The sequence below is a fragment of the Seriola lalandi genome, unplaced genomic scaffold, assembly GCF_002814215.2.
Source record: "Seriola lalandi dorsalis isolate HSWRI2012SDOR001 ecotype SW California unplaced genomic scaffold, Sedor1 jcf7180002054486, whole genome shotgun sequence".
NCBI classification, from domain to species: Eukaryota; Metazoa; Chordata; class Actinopteri; order Carangiformes; family Carangidae; genus Seriola; species Seriola lalandi.
This window is the reverse complement of record NW_019525039.1, coordinates 1,617,334-1,636,700: the sequence shown is the minus strand read 5'-3', so window position 1 is coordinate 1,636,700 and position 19,367 is coordinate 1,617,334. Positions and strand designations below refer to the sequence as shown.

General features: G+C 39.5%; 1 protein-coding gene across 2 annotated transcripts; it reads right to left on the bottom strand.

The window, feature by feature from the left end:
- Nucleotides 1-583: 583 nt before the first annotated feature.
- Nucleotides 584-19,020, bottom strand: LOC111659683 (sodium/potassium/calcium exchanger 2-like). 2 transcript variants are annotated; one of them, XM_023412684.2, is made up of 10 exons: nucleotides 18,832-19,020; nucleotides 16,469-17,589; nucleotides 8,358-8,393; nucleotides 7,795-7,912; nucleotides 7,515-7,610; nucleotides 6,068-6,147; nucleotides 5,738-5,872; nucleotides 5,240-5,329; nucleotides 4,265-4,431; nucleotides 584-4,147 (listed from the first exon to the last, which is right to left on the bottom strand). In XM_023412684.2, the coding sequence occupies exons 2-10, from the start codon at nucleotides 17,387-17,389 to the stop codon at nucleotides 3,898-3,900; spliced, it is 1,893 nt and encodes a 630-aa protein (XP_023268452.1). In that variant the 5' UTR covers nucleotides 17,390-17,589; nucleotides 18,832-19,020; the 3' UTR covers nucleotides 584-3,897. The 2 variants fall into 2 exon arrangements, with proteins under 2 accessions (XP_023268452.1, XP_023268453.1); XM_023412685.2 differs by having other exon boundaries at nucleotides 7,801-7,912.
- Nucleotides 19,021-19,367: the final 347 nt, after the last annotated feature.

The window sequence follows — 19,367 nt, the reverse complement described above, 5'->3', positions numbered from 1 at the left end:
GTAATTGGTTGTTGTAATTACTAGATAGTAGAGGACTTCATATGAAGAAAATGGCTGCCACAAACACTTCTAGTGATAGAATGGTTTGTGTGACATTTGTCTCTACCCTCATGCTTGTCAGACATTTACAGTTTTGTGAGTAGGTATCCTGGGCAGAAATGCAGACAGGTGAGTATGTCCTGGAGGTTGTCTTCTGGTGTCCAGTGAATTCCTGTTGCATCACACTGATCATGGCAGAGAGCCACGCATGCTGCTGTAAGAGGCTTGTGTCAAAGTAAAGCAGATCACATCCTGATAGATGATGCTGCAAATCTTATCGCTGTTGTGAGGAAGCCTGAGAGTTAAGGCGAACTGACTTTTTAAGTGGCTCATTACATTTATAATCTTGTATGACCTTTGCAATTAGACTTAGTCTACAAATGCAATATATTCTAGTAATATAATAATACTGCCCTAGCCATTGTAACTGTCAACATAGAGCCTCTATGTGAATCTCAAAGGCTTTCATACAAGCCCTGATCATTTGCAAATATTCTGTAGTATTTCATCACTCTGTTTCTGACCATCATTAAAACACCAGTGGTGAAAATTTGAGTTTCCATTTATTTGATCATATAACACTTTATACACAGTTGAATGATATATGTTTTTACAGTATAATACATGATTCAAGTAGTACATGAATATGGTTTCATACTTGCATAACGTACACAGGAAATACAAAAGCATTTTACCATTTGTCATGGTATTGAAACTGGTTGAGGATTAATAGTTATAGATATTTCTAAATGCATTCATTCATACACACGTTTCTCACATTCGAATGAGCCATCAAAGCAATAAATGATACTGCATAGACGGGCTAAATATTAAGCAGGACTCGAAGATTATACCTTGTGTTGAGGTTTGTAAACTATGTGCTGACTAATATTACATACAGGGGTTTATGTACAGTCTTGCTTTACAGTTTACAAATGTTTTATACACATATAAAACACACATTTTTAATACCTGGGAATATTTGGGATCAATTTTATGGACAATTTCTTTTCAGGATCATTTGGACAAAAAAAATTTTTTTTTATGAAAACAGAAAGATAAAAAAGTGGTCAGGTTAACATAGTGACACAAAAGTTTGATTTTTAAAGGTGGTGTAGAACTGATATTTTTTATGAAGGAAGCTTAATCAGATCCAGTGATCTGAAAAGGAAAAATGTCTATACTGAAAAGAAAACACAAATTTAATGCAAAGGTATACCTGAGTAAAACAGAGTGCTCCCATTCTGTGTGCTAACCTTTCCCAGCTTACAGAATACTAAAAAAGATTTCCAGCAGGACATCAGCTTTTACATTCATTTATCTCTTAAGTTGTTGTTGCACTGGAACCATTTAACATTTTAACAATTCCTAACTCCTGCACTAATATAGGGAGAAACAGCAGATTATTCAGAGAGTTGACAGGAGCTTTACTGAGCATTTCTCCAAGACTGATGGAGCACGTTATTAAATGCTGCTGGCAGAATAAATGATCCCCCTCATTTGGTTTCACTTCATGTATTTGACATAGAAAGCAGCCGACAGGGAAAATGATAAATTATTATAAGTATTTACTAACACTTCCTTTAAAACAGTGATGTCAGCCTATAATCGCATAGTATTTTTTCCTCTACCTACACAGGGAAGCTGTTCTCAACATTTCTAACAAATATTTTAGGACTGAATCAGACTATCTAGTCTTTTTGTGATATTCCAGGCATGGTTAAATAAATGTTTCTGGACTGTTGTGTGTTGTAGCTTGTATGAGGGCAGTCAGGCAGTTCAGCATGTAACAGGTGGTGCAACTGATGTATAAAGGATGGACAACGCTGGCACTGATTTTTTGTTGGGTCACGACTATATCTGCTTCACATCACAAGTATGTTTCCTTCCACCTGTTTTTATAGGCAGTTTAGAGACTTTGCTGATAAAACACAAAGCAAGAAGAAGAATAAAACAAGCAAACAAATAAACAACAAAAAAAAAAACTAAATGGAAACCCCATTTATAAAAGGTAAAGAAAAACAATCACTTAAATACCCCCAAATCAGAAAGAGAGAAAATGCAAGATTTTTTGAGTCACAGAGACTTCTTTATTGTGGTATTCTTTAATTGTTTAATCTTTTGCAACCTCTTCAATATATATCATTAGATTAGTTGATGGAAACATACACTTTTTTCTGGAACATTTGAATTGAAATATTGTACACTAATTGATAATTTTCTACTACAGCAGGACCCTAATGATGAATATGCTCAGTGTTATTTCACTAGCAGACACAACTGTAACTCTAATAGAAAGGAATTAGAGGACAACAAAGTTTGTGCCAAAATACTCAAATGTCACAAACTGAAACTCTTCAAATGAGTCTGTTCAACAGTGTTTTATTTTAGAATAAAAATATTGGCCTACCTGATGTTTCTCATACCAATCTTAGTCTAAGATTTCCCACTGCATATCAAATAGTGAACAGAAGAAAAGTGGTATGTGAACATGGCGATGATGGCCCCACATTAGGCCTTTTTGATCTGATGCAAAGTACAAAATGCCTACAGCAGTGGAAAATCCAAGACAAAAATATTGCTAGTACATGACAGTACATGAGTTCTTTTACGTCAAAACCTTACAGAAGCCTGGTGATACCTGTTGATATTGAACACACCTTTTTAGTAATACATAATTTTAGAAAAAACCAAACGCTAATCTTTAGTCCACCACTTGTTGTCCCGACTGCATCATCTGCTGGGATGCAAATGTGACACTGACCTCTTCACCACTAGGTGCACTTCCATGCACCAAACCCATCCAGTTTATATTATAATCTCTCTCTCTCTAGAGTGGTGCATGTAAAGGCAGACAGAAAAAGACAGAACAGAAAAAGTCACACTCACAAGCTTATAATATGAAAATATAATTGGGATACACTGATATAAGCAGAAATACTGAGCATGATAAAAACCTTAGCCAGTTTAATCTTGGTCCATGCTATCTGTCCATACTCTATTGTAACTATTTAGCATTTAATGTCCTCTATTATAGATATTCATGAATTGGAATTAAAGTAACAATTTCTGCCAAATATGTCCTGAAATGCAATGCACTGTATTTGAAAACACACTCGAATCATTAACACTGAGTATTTCTCTTTTGATGTCATTGCAAAGCCATGCAGTTGTTGGAGCGGACATTGTTAAAGGTTTATTAAGCAGCTTTCACACTTATTTGTTTCCCAGGTTTCCCCTCCCTGTGACATATGGGATGTACATCTCTCCAGAGCTCCAAAAAAAAAAAAAAAGTCTCTTTGAACCCCCAAATTCAGTTCATATGCTTAACATGGCTGCTTGCAAGAGTAGTAGAGGTACTTCTTATACTGCAGCACAATCCTTAAGTTGAAAAAAAAAAAAAATGATGCTCTTCAATTAACATTTCCATCCTGGGTGGCGTTCAATTCACATGACCATCAGTTGCTTTCAGCTGGTTTTAACCAATAGCTGCTACTGAACGTAGACACATGGTACAAAGTGAGAGGAGTCCCTCCTATTGGGTGGCATAAGTCCATTAATGACGGACTGGCTTGTCTGCCACTGCTGGAAGGCTGTGGTGCACCAGTCTGCACCTGTAACAACCTGTGTATATTTGTGTGTTTGCTTCATTTGTGTGTGCAGCTTGACACTGAGTGTGTGGATGTATGTGTCTGTGTGTCTGTGTGTCTGCAGTCTTCTACTGTGTGCATGTGTGAGACAGATAAGAGTGTGTGTCTGTGTGTGCATGTTTTTTCAATCCTATAGTAAATCATTATGCGCATGAGCACATTCATGTTTCATTTGAGCTTTCTGAGAATCAGTAGGAGCCGCTCTCTCTCAGACGGTGACAGGGCAACTGATGACTTTGTCCTCCAGCATGACACTGACAATGAGGAACACGAAGTAGAGCAAGAACATGAGAAGGCCCAGGATCTTGCTCATTCTCCACTTGCAAGCCGCAATGGAGATGATGACGAAGAGGAGCATGAGGAAGAGGAGGACGATGGCGCAGAACAAGCCATTGCTGCTCACCTCGACCGGCTTGAAGTCATTGATGATGTTGAAGAGGAGCCAGGGGAATGGCAGACTGGAGGGAGCAGAGAGCACAGCAGAGAAGAGTCATATAGGTTTTCTCTTTGCTGGATTTTGAGGGATAACACACAGCTATTAGGAATAATGTTTCCTTGTTGTTTGCTGGACTCACCCCACAGTGATATCAAAGATGTTGGAGCCCACAGAGCTGGACACGGCCATGTCACCAAGGCCTTTTCGTGCTACAATCACACTGGTGATGAGGTCAGGGATTGAAGTGCCAGCTGCTAATATGGTCAGACCCATGATCTCCTCTGTGATCCAGAAAGTTTCTCCAACCTGAAAGGAGGAATATGTGTTTTCATGTTGCAGCCACACAAACTTCATAAAGGCAGAAAAACCACCTTCTTACACGGCGCTCAGAACAATCTCGTTGTCTTGTTGCTGCTTTTGCTTCAGATTTGTTTTGATATATCCACCACTTTACAGCCATGGGTTGAAAGGTACAAACACCAACCATCACCGCTCAGTGTGGTCAGGTGTGGTGTGTTCTACTTGTGACCACACTTGACCACTGTGATGAGTGCTCTGACGTAGCATAGTAGTAAAGTACCTCTCTGTATCACAGCTGCACACTCTAGGGGGAAGGCACATAGTCACCACTAGTTGGTGGCACAAGCAGCATTATTAGACTTAGAGTAGTTACTCTTCAGTGGTGCAGTTTTCATTTGATAGAGTCGCTGAGTGCACATAACAGTCATCCTGTGAATCATTTTGTGACAAGACTTTAAATATTTCCAGAAAAAAAGCAGGTGCATTACTCTGTGACCTTGCACATGCAGTTTGACCTCCTGCTGCAGGCCTGTCTTTGCATTTGCACTGTTAAAATAGAACATTACAGGTTGATCTGGCGGTGGATCAAGGCAGATTAGTCGGGATTAGCTTCCATGGTCACACATTCAACACCCTGACTGCTGCACTCTGATAAGAATAGAATAAAATAGAACAGAATAGAGAGCAGAGTATATGCGTGTGAAAATGACAATGACGGAGATGTAAAGAAATATGACTTTGAAGGACAGATTTCACAGGCATCTTTGGAATTGTGTTTCATGAGTGTGCGTGAATGCGTGTGTGTGTTTTGTACCTGGTGAGCCCACCACACCATCAGGTAAGAGAAGAAAGCAATCCAACAAATGGCACCAATGAAAGTGATGGGGAAGAACCTTTTTGCAGTCTAGAATGAATAAAAAAAAAAAAAAAACTCACTCAATAAAGCAATAAAACAATCTCTGGCCTCGGCCATAAATATTGTTTACATATACAGTTATTCAAAACACTGATTAAGGAGGTTGTGCAGTAAAGAAACTAATTAAGAGAAATGTTGAATCTAAGTTTTCTCATTTGTTAACATCAGTAATGATTGTGAAAACAGCAGTAAAACAGACCTTTTTTTTTTTTACATGTTGAGAAACACACACTTCTCTATTAATGTGAATATATAATATCGTAAATTTATGGTGAAGCAGTGATCCATGAGCACTTTGTAAACGCACAGCATTTTTAAGTTTCACTGTCTGGTGATGTGTTATTTTGTGTGTGTGCACACGTGTGTGTGTGTGTGTGTGTGTGTGTGTGTTGGCACCTCTCTCCTGACGTCCGGTAGTGTGAGCCAAAGTGGAAAGACTATGGGCAGGATGAGGAGGTAGGTGAGCCTCTTCCTGGTGGTGTCGGGCCAGGCCAAGCTCAGAGGCTGGTCTTCATCCTCCTCTTCATCACCCTGAGGAAGAGTTGATAAATTATACTGAACATATACATATAAATATATAGACTTTTTTTTTCATTGTAAAATGAAGTCAAGTGGTATGTTTGTTTATAGTGTTTTTGTGTTCTTTGTTGAGGATCTATGAAAATAGATGGTTTCAAAAAGCCTTGAATGTGAACTTGGAAGAACAAAGAAAGACAAAAGCCATACCTCGTCTCCTCCTATGACACCGTTCATGGGTGGCGTGACTTCCACTGCAACATTCGAACTGTTGGGGATGTTTTTATCAGCTTGAGGAAAGAAAAAGAGGAGAGAAAAGGAAAATGGGTATAAGGTAGTCTTTTATAATAGTGTTAAATTTGAAATAAAACTGGTGGTCTAACAACAATGAAAGTAAAAATGAAACTCAGTGAGATTTGCATTTCTTGAAGGCTGTGTAATATCATATGGAAGATCTTTAATCTTGTATCTGACTTCACAGAAACACCCCCTTTAGCAATCAGCTCTCTTCTGATTGTAAACTACCAAATGGTCTCATACTTCATTAAAGATATCACAAATGTGTAGTTATGTGATCATGACATATATAATGAGATAAAAGTGGAAGGATTTAAGTAATAACTTCAGCCAACATTCACTACTTTTCACACTATAACATCTGGAGAATAGCCAACCGCCGTGTAGACATTTTAAAATAATCAGGACAACTGCAGTGGCCATTGCTCTAAGACTGCAAGGGAAGCTCAGCTTCCCCTAAAATGTCAACAAAATAAGTGGTCAAATATGTGCTGTTGTGTGTACATTTCATTGACTAAATATGCGCTAGATCACGTTCATCTTTTGTTCAGAATCAGCTCCTTATCACAGGTAACCGACACGACTTCTCCTCATTCATCCCCGCAGCGCCACAGACCTTTACACAGTGTAGACGCTGAGCGTCTCCTGACTTCAATGGGGAAGCAAAGAATGGGTTGTTCCACTGCAGCGAAACTACACGGTCATTGGATAAATGCTGGGCTTTGTCCCGCCCATCGGACGCTCAGCGTCTCTGGGGGTCTATGGGACAGTGGGCTGGCCCGGACGCTCGGCTTCTGCATGATGATTGGATGATCTGTCTGAGGCTGAGTCCCTTTTTGATTGACAGCGAAATGAGCGAATCAGCGATCTTGAAGTATAAGCAGCCACCGGAGCAGTTTTCAAGTTTTTCATTCCGTTGTTCGGAGTTGATCTGGAGACATTACTGATCCTCAGCGACTTTGTCTTTGTTAAAAACGACTAGCGTTATGTTTGGCGACTCTCTTCTGTCACTCTGCGAATTTACATTTAAATAAACGGACACATTTTATGATGTAGGCCAAAAAATGAGCTTCCCCTCCTTATAAGACCAGCAGCCGCCACTGGACAACTGTAACATTAAAGGTGTAACTCTACCTTTGTTTTACAATTCTACATTGAATTAACTTGCCTATTGTCCATTTATTAATTTGTGATAAACACACTGTTGATTCATCTGTGCACTGTTTCAACCATTCACCTATCAATAGCCACAGTTCTTAAAGTGATTAACGATTTGCTAATTGATTTGTAACTTGATTTATCAGATTTTTGAGTGACATAAATGGGCTCCTATATGATACAATTCATCACTGTTACTCACCTATACCGTTGGCAGCATTGGCAGCATTGGCAGCATCTTCTTTACACTTCTGCTTGGCCATTTTGTGAAGGATCGACGCCTTCTCTTTGAAACGTCCTAAAACAGACACATACAGACATGTAATTCCCATGCTGTTATACAGGTTAATTATATGTAAAGGAATATAATGATTACATAATTCATACTTCATGCTTGTTTTGCAAAATTTAAAATGATATCTTGTTTTTGAGATCTTGTTGCATTTGAGTGTATTTGTGTGTTTCCTGCGTGTTTTTCATACCGATACCTTCATCACTCAGGGGGTCCAGTGTATGGATCATGAGCTGGAAGATGCTGTTTCTCATGAGTGAGTTGTGTAGAGAAGCACAGCTGCCTTCTCTCTGCAGCCTGGGTTTTGCCTGTAAAAATGCAAACACATAATCTTCGCATTATTCATCAATTTCATTCATTTATGAAACTCCGACAAGAAAAACAACCCAATGAGCAGCTGCTCAAATTCAAACTGTCACATCTCTGTTTAATCGCAGTTTAAATCTCTGTGGTACATGCAGTACAACACCTTTTCTATCTCATGCATTCGGTATAATGTAAATATAGCCAGACACATAAAATGCTCTCTTACATAAATGACCAGTACCAGACACTGCATAATGACAACAATACTGACAACAGACCGCCAAAATCTTACAGTTTTCTGGTACTGAGTCATTGATTTTTTTTTTTAATTAATAATTATTAATTACATATTCTTAGGAAACCCATTCTTCACCTCTCTCACTCTCTCTCTCTCTCTCTCACACACACACACACACACACACACACACACATACAAAACAAACTTACCATCAGCTTGTTCTCATCATCTCCTGGAGCATTTACCTTCAAGGAAAAACACAGAGAAAGAAAACATAATATATATACAGTATAGGTTTCTTACATTACTGTATAAACGCAGGGCGTGGATACAGTAACACAAACGTGTGTGCTATATGCAATCCAACACATTAGGGCCTGCAATAACTGCAGCTATTTTTTATAATGTTCTCTCTTTGTGTCATTTGACACGTTTATTCGACACCAGTTTTTGAGTGTTGCTGTTGGATTGGATTGCATCACTACATTGGCAGGGGTGGGATGGGATAAGTGAATTAATAAAGTTATGCAGCTACAATGCAGCTTAGTAAACTCCTACAGACCCAGAGGGCCTCAGAGCAGATCTGAAATGAAAACGTAAAATCACTTAGTGAAAACTTTAAACCAGGAGGAGAGAACAGGTAGAGTCTGAGTTAGATATGACATACAACACAGGCTTACAGGCATTTTTTATGTTTTCATATCTTTTTTTTTTTTTTTTAGACCAAGTATATTTTAACATATCAGTATGTTGACAGCACAATTGGTAAGGACAGGTATGAAAGATGACATGAGCCTTGTTCAACCCACAATATGACAATAAAAAGTGTAGAAAAACATCTCTATCAATTTTTTGTCTTTTTAACAAAAAAGATAAATTTATTTTAGTGCCAAAGGATCCGCTGGAGAAGAAAGGCACACACATTCCTCCACCTCACAGTTGGAGGGAGCAAACCAGAGCCAGAGGTTTATGGGTCCTGTTCCAACATGAAAACTAGGATCCTACACACAGAAGAGGACTCACACTAATCTCAACCCCAGCCATTTCTTCAGAGGACATATACAGCACAGTGGTGTCACCACATAGAGAAACACATACAAACACGCACAGTCCACCGCCTGAAACAGACAGAGACTGTGGTGTGGGTTTGTGAAAAATACAGAAGTGGTGATGTCAGCAGGGGGGGTGGTTTAGTGTGGGAGTCAGGGATTTGTAGATGTTCAAGAAAACAGATGGGAATAAAGTTTCATGGGTAGATATTGGGTAAATATTGTGTCTTTTTCCTTAAACAGGCCTAAATGTAACACAGAGTAATGTTATTTTATTTGTGTTTGCATAGAGAAGACCAAAGACCAAAATTATCGAATTGAGTGAGGAGGTTTGGACAAATGATCACAGTTACGTTATGGGAGTTTTTTTTACCTCCGCCAAGGAGGTTACGTTTTTACCCATTTGTTTATTCATCAGCAGGATTACGCAACAAGTACTGAACTGATTCGCACTAAACTTGATGGAGGGATGGGGCCTGGAGCAGATCTGGATCATTTACTATGAATTTGAATTTTCTTTCTCTGAAGTCTGGTTTATGTTGTTTGACATTGGCCTTTGTGGAGGTCTGCGCTCTCTGAGTGCCTTTCTAGTTATGTAAATGTTTATGTATATATATATATATATATATATATATATGTGTGTGTGTGTGTGTGTGTGTGTGTGTGTGTGTGTGTGTTGAGTGTATGGAGAACTTTGCTCCAAACAAGAGAGAAAGACCCACAGCACTGGTTAAAGGTAGCAGATTATAGTATATGCAAATTAGAAATGAGAAAAGTTTGAAACTTCATGTGAATTTTAAAATGACTGACCAGTATTTTAATAAACAAACTTGAGGTATTTACTAAATAAAGTTAAAATGATTGTTAGGTAAGTTCAGAAATATTAAATGATGAAGGAGCTTGAAGCACATATAGCGTAACTACATCTGACATTGTTGCTGTATCAGATCATTTGAATTCATATTTCATAACAAATTCTCATAAACTGGTGGACCGTTCAGTCACCTTTTATTTAATTAACTTTCAATATTGTATATAATCTAAAACTGAAGGTCTTTACATGAAAGGTGACATAATTTTAAACCTTAGTACTGAGCTGCATTAGCACTATTTTGTCTGCTTGCTTGCGTGCCTTGTTTTTTTCCTTAAATAGGCCTAAACGTAATACAGAGATAGCTTACACAAAGAATTGTAGCACTCAGCTGAGCTAACTCTTCCTTCTCCTTTTGTACACTTCCTAATTCATATTATAGATATATCCGACAAACTCAGTGGGGAAACTTGAAAAGCAAACACAGACAGCCACAAACACCAGGGAGAGAGGTGGAGGGTTTTGTTGTTGACACGTTTTCATGATGGAGGCCTCAGAGTTTGAGCAGATAATCCCTTTAGCGTGCAACTGACAAGACACCTGCTGCTGTTATGGCAGCTGAAGCCACGCTAAAGCCAGGGGTTTCTTTTTGTTTTCAACGGGCTGTCATTCCTATTGACTTGTTACATGTTTGTTCAGTCCAGATTTGTTTGAGGAGGTGTTTATAGCTTCAGCTGCATGAAGATCCTCTGGCTGCAGACTAGGTGATGTTCGTGGATCTAGCTCTAAGTTTATATTAGACTCTACTTAGACTCATCAAACAGAAATGTCTGACCAATGATCTTTTCTCTGGAGTTGTACAGTTTTATACACAATATGTTATAATTTTTAAGAAGAAAAATAATATGTTAAAGATGTAAAGGAGGAAAAAGGAGCAGTGGACACCTGTCTATACTGGCCATGTGATTGCTGAGCAGCGCAGCTCCTGCCCTAATAGCTGAAGCCAGCTTGGCATTAGTTCATGTCGTCTAGTGCTCACATGGCTCCTGAGAGCTGCTCGGTTATAAAAGACATGTAGAATCTGCTGGAACTGAAACCGGCTTTTAACAATTGGCCTTTGTGTGAAAACCCAGTTTAGGTGATTTTCATGCATCACCTTCCACAGTCTGAGAAACACCTTTCAACCATCCTCCAAAACCTTTTGTTTGTCATTACAGCAGGTGGCAGAAACAGATTCAAAACTACATCTAATTAATGTGTAACTGCTGAAGTAGTAGAAATAAGACAAATGTTAGAGAATAAGATAATCCAGAGTGACATTTACTCTTACAAAACAAGAAATAACATTATTTTAAGTTACACTTTTAAGGCAATTTCTATTTTGATAGATACAATAACATCTACAGATTGGATAATCTACAGTATAGATATATGACCTAAAAGACGAATGTGTTTACAAAGTCCGTCTATTATGAAGCCACGTGATGTCTCTTATTATTTTCTGAGTTCAAAGTGTAATGCATTTACCAGGTTTTATAGCGAATTAATACACTTGGCTCCACTTTGGCTAATGATGTACATCTATTTCACTGACTGATAATGTAAGACAGTTTAAAAAGATGTTGCCCTCTTGTATATGTGTAAATCTATACATATTTTAATATTGTCATATTGAGTGTTCAGGAGTTCCTCTATGTCACAGTAGCGTACCTACCAGACATCTCCATGTTTAACAACTGTTGATTAGAAAACATAATTTTTTAATTTTGGGCTAAAGATGGATGACATTCATACAAAATATAATTAACAATATTTCAGCATCAAAATCTACCTTGGGGAGTAAAACGAGTCATCAAAATCAGCTCATGACTCATTCATGTTATAACAGTGAGTTGTTCGAGATTTGAAGATGATCTGCTTAGAGAAAGAAGAAAGCTTCACTAAACGATTTCTGCTCTTTGGGCTGAGCTGCTGTTCCAGTTCAGTTGTCTCATCCCTGGTCCAGACGAGAAGCCAAAGACACTGGACGAATGCCAGGATGTACAGTGGTGACCTGGAGCCAGTAGATCTACACCAAACTTTCCCTTCATCACTCTTATCATCATCGCTGTCATCAGTGAGGCACAATCAGTTCACCATTACAAAAATTCAAACATCCGCGTTTACTTTCCCTCCCCTTTGTTCTCTCTCTCTTTCTCTCTCCCTCTCTTTCTCTCTCTCTCTCTCCTGTGTCCACCTGACTGTCCGAGCTGGTGGACTTAGCCAGGATTAATCAGCAGAGATCATCACTTTTAGACTGGTAATTTTCAAGTCCCTGTGTGAAGCAACTTTCACAGGTCACCATGCTGTCAAACATTTGTCTTTCACAATCATCACACTCATCTGTCTGTAAACAGTTGCTCATTATAATTCAAAGTTCCCTTGCAGTCAGTAAGGATTCATCAACAATTATCAACATCAACAATTCTGGTGATTAAAGGACAAAATTTAAAGTTGAGGGTAAAACAAAAAAAAACTGCTTCCTTCACAGATTGCCACTGTTGCAAAATCAAGAAGTCGACAAACAGCTGCAAGTGTAAAATCAGTGAGTTAAGCTTTGTGCTGACCCCAGAACAGAACTGTAGGCCACCATAGAAAGAAAAGAATCAGATGTTTTTTTCATTTCAGCTGCATTTTGTTGGATAAATAAAAGTCAACATATATTTGCACTCTGGATCATGACTATTAAAAATCCTCAGAATTATTATTAGTAAACAAATAAGCTGAATTTTCTATACAGATATACTAATGCAGAGACTTCTTCTGTTTGATTCCACTACTACTCTGCTTGCATTGTGATCCTTTCTTCACAGGAACTTATGGTTGCAAGAAGAATTTGACCATTTTGTTAGCGCTCTGCAGAGGAGCAGAATGACAGTATGCTGGGCTGCATGTTTGCTGTCGTCAATGCAGGTAAGCAGTTGATAAGGGGATCAGAGAGGATTGGCGTCTTTAGGGCCATCAGCAAACAAATCAGCAGATCATCTCTCCCCCTCCCCTAAACAGACACAGTGTGAAACATATATAGGCTACTAAGCAAAACTGCCTGAAACAGCCGAAATTATGCACAAAACTAAAAACCACACCACACTATGAGAATGGCTGCAGGCTGACAAAAGAATATTCAGTCTTTTCTCTCAGTGATCTGCTGATTCCTGCTCCCCCAAGGAGCATCAGACTATTATTAGCGGCGCTAATGGGATAGGAGAGTATTAACCCGGGGGATTATTTAGCAGCTATAGACACATGAGGGCAAGGTAGTTGGACATCAAGTGCCGGACGACAGAAAGAGAGAAAAGCTGTTCTTGGGTTGAGGTGAGGCAGCCTGAAGAACAGCTGATTCCCAGAAGGGCACAAGTGTCAAACAGAGCTTCTGTAACAACACTGATACTAATAGAGGGTGATCAGTGCACAAATGTATTCAGCTCTCAGGTTTAGGAGAAATACAAAGAATATGGCATTTACAAATCAAATATCTGATGATACACTTGGAGCCTCGGAAAAATAAATCTTATTGTTATTGTCTGTAACTGACTCTTAAATACAGGCTTCATCTGCATGAAGACAATAAAAGAAACTGGAAAGTACTGAATCAGCTGTTACCAATCTACAGTTAGGAAAAAAAATGGAGAAGAGAAGGGAGACACAGGCAAGACTAGATTAATTTTTATATATATAAGAAGATTAATTTTTATATATAAGTAACTGTAATGCAGAAGCAAATAACTCATAGCTGTTTAAACTTCTAAATAAAAGTAAGTCATGCTTCTGGAGAAGCATTTTTTTCTTGCTTACCTAAGCAGTTAAAGGGAAAAGCTTTAAAGCAGATATGACCATATTTGAGGCTGATGATCATGAGCTCATCAATTGCCTAAAACATCTACTGGCTTGAAATATGTATATATATATATATATATGACCATGTATATGTATATGACCATGGAAATAGTTGCATCATTCTACGAAGTGTTTTCAGCCACTATTGTATCTTAAGAGTTTGTTTGATTTACATTTTTAGAGGAAGACCTCAATTTATAGGCCTATAATGATAAAAATGTGAATAATCTGTAATTAATATTCCTGGGAAAAAAACAAAAGCAGCACTGCACTGTATACGCCCCTGAAGAACTGGTGATGGGTGATGCTGGTCTAAGCTACGGGCAAGCTGCTCTAAGATCAGCCTACAGTAGTTTTAGCATTTGTCACCTGGGCGCCGTATGAGATTACAACATCAGAGAGCAACAGATCTGACTCCAACTGCACACACAGACAGAACATACAACAGACGGAGAGACAAACGTGAAAAACCAATAACAATAATAAGCTTATTTGTGTGTATGTGTGTTGAACCTTTTGCATCACATCATCAGCTCTCAGCTCAATTTAGAAATCCAGCATCAAGCTAATCTCAAAATTATACTTTCCCATCATCTTCTTCCGGTGAAGTGATTGGCTTCGTGATTGTGAAGTGACCGGTATTGTAAGTGTGTTACCACTGGGTCAAAATCCTGTCATTATGAGTCACACTGTGAAGTATAAACAGTAACATTACACTTCCAGAGTGAAAAAATGAAGGTTGTTTTTAATTCTCAAAAGTCAAAATAGTTTCATATGTCTCACGCTTTCCGAAACCCAGAGGTTTATATAATCTGTGTGTAATCCGTGTTAGGACGAATAACCACAGATGTTCTGAAATGATCTTTAGTGTGACTGAGTTGAAAAAGAGGACAAACAACACTCAGCGCTACAGGCTTTCCCTCCAGAGTCAGAAGACCCTGCCCACTTTACCCAGTGTCATAGCCAATACGAGGGGAGCTGTAGGAGGGAGCGTGCTGATGGGGTTGGAGAGATGCTACATGGATTTTCTTTTTGACTAATTTCACAATGCCTTTGCTTCTTTCTTTGCTTTTAGTTTTCCACTGATTTTATCACACAGGATGTCATCTCAGACATCCATCTGAAATTCATCCATCTACACTATATGTAGGTTTCAGGATTACCAACACAACATCAGAATTCACCATGGCAAGAGAACAATTACAGTGTCTAAATAATAATGTAATTCATATATATATATATCTAACCAGTGTTATTGTAACGTGGAAAACTGACTGATTTGCTCCCAGCATGGGATTAAACAAAACTGTAAAAAAGAAAAGCACTAATATTATCTTTGAGGATCTCAGAATAGGAAGATGAGTGCTAGGTTTGTGACAAATAATTAAATAATTATCATGTTGGACGAATAAATGGGTAACTGAATTTTGACTCAAAGTTGGATGTAATAGTAATTTTACATTTGTGTACTTTAAACTGAAAACATATTTGTCCTCCAATAGCGCTGACACAGCTCTTTGGAAAATGACCAGTGATCTCTAAAGATACATGTGATACATGTGACCATGTATAAACACGTGCGTTGTGTTAATTTAGATACTCTAATGGGTAATAAACATATCAAAAGTATTCACAAACAAATTGTCTTTGTATTTGAATTAATTTGAAATGGGGCTTTTTACTAACCAGCTCCGTTACATCAGTCCTATTCTGAGAGCCTTTCCGGACTCTGGTCTGGACTCGGTTCCTAAACTTAGTGACTGAAGATGAGGCCTGTTCCTAGACTTAGTCAGCATGACGACACTGCAGTCTGGCTCTGCATCTGGCACTGTGTGAGCTGCACAGATGGCAGGTTAAGACAAATCTTTATATCCTTCCAGAGGGGAATTCAAGAGGACTTGGCTGCCTGACAGAGTGCTGTCTGTTCAGCAACCTCTGTTTTAACACCTTCTGTGCCTCAATATAACACCCTTGCAGATTCCCAGAACAGGAGCACTACTATACTCAGGATCAGTAGTCATGAGCCTTTTTTTTTATCTGTGATCCTATTCACTGTAAAAACCAAATGCTTTTTCTCAGATCAATTATCACGAGATGCCCAGATTTCAGCCAAGAAACTCAGACAGTTTCATTCCGAGAAATACTTATCACCTCATCCACATCAGAAACCCATGTTAATAACGTTGTCTTAAAGAAAGAAAGGGAACTGCGTCTTTCATACTTTGATCTTAGTTGGATGCTTTCAGCTTTTAAGACCTTTTCACTTCATTATCCCTGCTCTCCGACATGTACCTTTAAGACTTAGAAAGCTCTTGATGGTTGTTTCTGATGGGGATGCTCTTTCAGTGGTTGGAGGGGTCAGTCGGTGAAAGAGAGCATTGGGGTAAATGTATGGATGGATGAATGTAAGCTTCAGCTGTTCACACCCAAGATGGGGTGAAAGATGACTGCTGTTCAGCAGAAAGTGGCAGCAGTAGGATGGGTACTTCAAAAGAATAGGGGTTAAGGGAAGATGGATGGATGGATGGATAGATGGATGGATGGATGGATGGATGGATGGATGGATGGATGAAATTGGGCTCACCTTTGGTGCTGTCTCCAGTTCGTCCACCTGGTTGCTGCCCAGCGTGCTCTTGATGAGAAGTTCTACTTTGGCATTGAACTTCATGAATGTCACATAGCAGGTGTAGCACATCAGCAGGCTGATACTTTCCCCCACTGTGATTTGATTATCCAGAAAGAAGTAGATGAGCATGAGCAAGCCAATGATATAGAACGAGACGTCTCTGAACAGAGGCCACCAGGTGAGGTTCAACACCTCTTTGGAGAACAGGGCGCACATCCCAATCACAAACAGGATGTTGAATACTGCTGAGCCTACGATGGTACCAATACCGACATTACTGTGGGAGACGAAGACTCCTATGACAGAGGTGAAGAGCTCTGGGGCTGAGCCTCCTGCTGCCATGAAGGTGGCTCCTGCTACATCATCAGAGATCTCCAGCTTCTCTGTGATGACAGTGAGCGCTGGGACAAAGAATTCATCGCAGACGATGGCTAAGGCTATGAACATGTACAACATGCCAAACATATGAAATACCACAAAGCCCTGACGTCTCTCCTCCACACTGAAGTAGTCCGTTGGGTAGTCCCCGTGATTCAACTCTTCATCAGATGATCGCATGGCCACCGGTGTGTCCTTTGTCACAGCTGAGAGGTTGTGGTACTGCAGAAGAGTTCTTTGGGGCACTGCTGCCTCTGCTGAGCCCTCGATGGCCGATTCCAGCTCGGTGGCCATCGTTGTGGCCAGCGACAAGGCACTCCATGAACAGACAGTGGAGACCACCACCAGGCTGATGATGAAGCCCATAATCCGTCCAGGCCGCAGCTTTCTCTTGAAGCCCTGGTAGTGATACCTGGTGCAGCGGTTGTGAGGGCCCAGAAGAGGAGCAGAGCTGGAGGGAGCCATCATGTCTCGACTTCTTATGGGTAGCATGAAATCCATGGTGGTTGGCGCAGAGTGGAAAAGTCTGGAATCCCCCCCAAAGCTGGGTTGGTGGTGCTGGTGGCGATGAGGGCGGGGGTTTGAGAGGCCGCGGCGGTTCACCGATTTGTTTGCATGTTGCTCCCCGGTCTAAACACAATGGAAGCCCTGCAGTCTGATTCCTGGATCTAGCCCATTCAAAGGCTTCCTCATATTACTCACTAGATGACAGAGAAAAAAGTAATACAAGTTTTAATGGATGCATAATATTAGAGGAGAATACATAAGTACACAAGTAAGACTCTTATGCGAGTGTGTTGCTTCTTTTTAACTTTTTTCACTCTCAATATCCATCCACTTACTATATACTTGTCTTGTTAGCAGTAGTAGACAGAAACCAAGTACATTTACTCAACTTAAGTACACATTTAAGACACTTTTATTTAAATATTTTCATTTTCTGCTACTGTGTACCTCTACACTGCTACATCTCAGGTGAAAATATTTAACTTTTTACACCACATTTATCTAACTACTGCTGCCAGCTGCCTCACAGATGAAGATTTGGTGAACTGTTATTGATAGACAGCATATACAGTTTTTCAAATAAACTCCTTCTCAACTTGCCACAACATTGTCGCTTACATGTTCATGCATCAGTGATACTAACCCAGTGATATATTGTCTATATTATTGAAAGAGAGCTGACATTAGGTTCAAGGTTCAGATGAATAATAATTGCTGGGCAGGATATTCTATATAAACAGACCAAGCTGATGATAGATCAGTGTTGTATCTGTACATACAGTCAGTGTTTATGTGATAATGCTACAACTCATGCTTACAAAAGAATCACATTTTAAAGTTTTGTGTGTTTTTTTTTTTAAATCTGAAACCCATGACTCTGGAATTACAGTATGTACTAACTAAATTGCTAATAGTAGTTGATAGTAGCAGTATTAATAGCACCAATTCTGCTTAAGTGCTGTGGCCTCTTTGACATTGTGCTGAGAACCTGCAGTGAGAGTTCTCCTTTAAGTGAAGCTTGGACATTAGTGAAAGCTCATTAGGAAGCAATTTAATCCCTGAGAAGATATACTTAGATTAGCCTCAGGCCCTGCACACCGATGCCACTGCACAAAGTCAAAAAGTTGAAACCAAAAAATGAACTGAACAACAATTTAGAACTTAATTTTCACATCAGCTACTCAATCATGACACATCCACACAGGAACAATCTGCAATGTGGAAACCTACTCTTATAAGTCCTAAACGCTGAACAGTCCTAAACTGCTATCAAACACCAATGTCAGTATTGTAAAACATTTATTGTAGGATTCAGATCCAGCTGTGCTGTAACAGCAGCTCTTCAAGAAACACCCTGAACTCTATGTGGACATTGGAGCAAAGACAAACTACACCTACATACAAAAAGCACACAAACATCATTTTTGTTCTCATACCACTATCAGATATTTTCCATTCAGCCGGAAGGACTCCAGCAGGTAGGCACGTCCAGAGTCTCTGAGTGAATATTCCAGTAAATTGAATCCCAAAGGACGAAAGATGCAGAGGGCTCAGTGTTCAGTCTGAAGGTCCCAACAGTAAATCCTCAGTGAGATTTTCCTCCCACAGCAGAGGTGGAGCTCAAAGACATCAGCTCCAGAGCTGAGGACCTCCCTCCCTTCGTGTGTTCCTCCCCCCTTTGACACTGCCTCCCTCCTATTACCTTTCTCCACCTTCCTTGTCCTCTCTCTCTCTCCATGTCACTGCCCAAGAATGAGGATCAGTGCTGTCTGTCATTGCCTCCCCTCCAGCTCCCGTTCCCACCTTCCCCTAGTGTCATGCATCATTTCTTTTTGTTGGGTTTTACACAAGCTTACAGCTTGACGGGGCTGACGCCTAAGTGCCATCAGATCATAGTGCTGTGCATAAAGCCTTTGAAAACTATCCCAATTGCTCTGTGCAAATGAACAGGAGCAAAGTTCAGAGGAGTTGC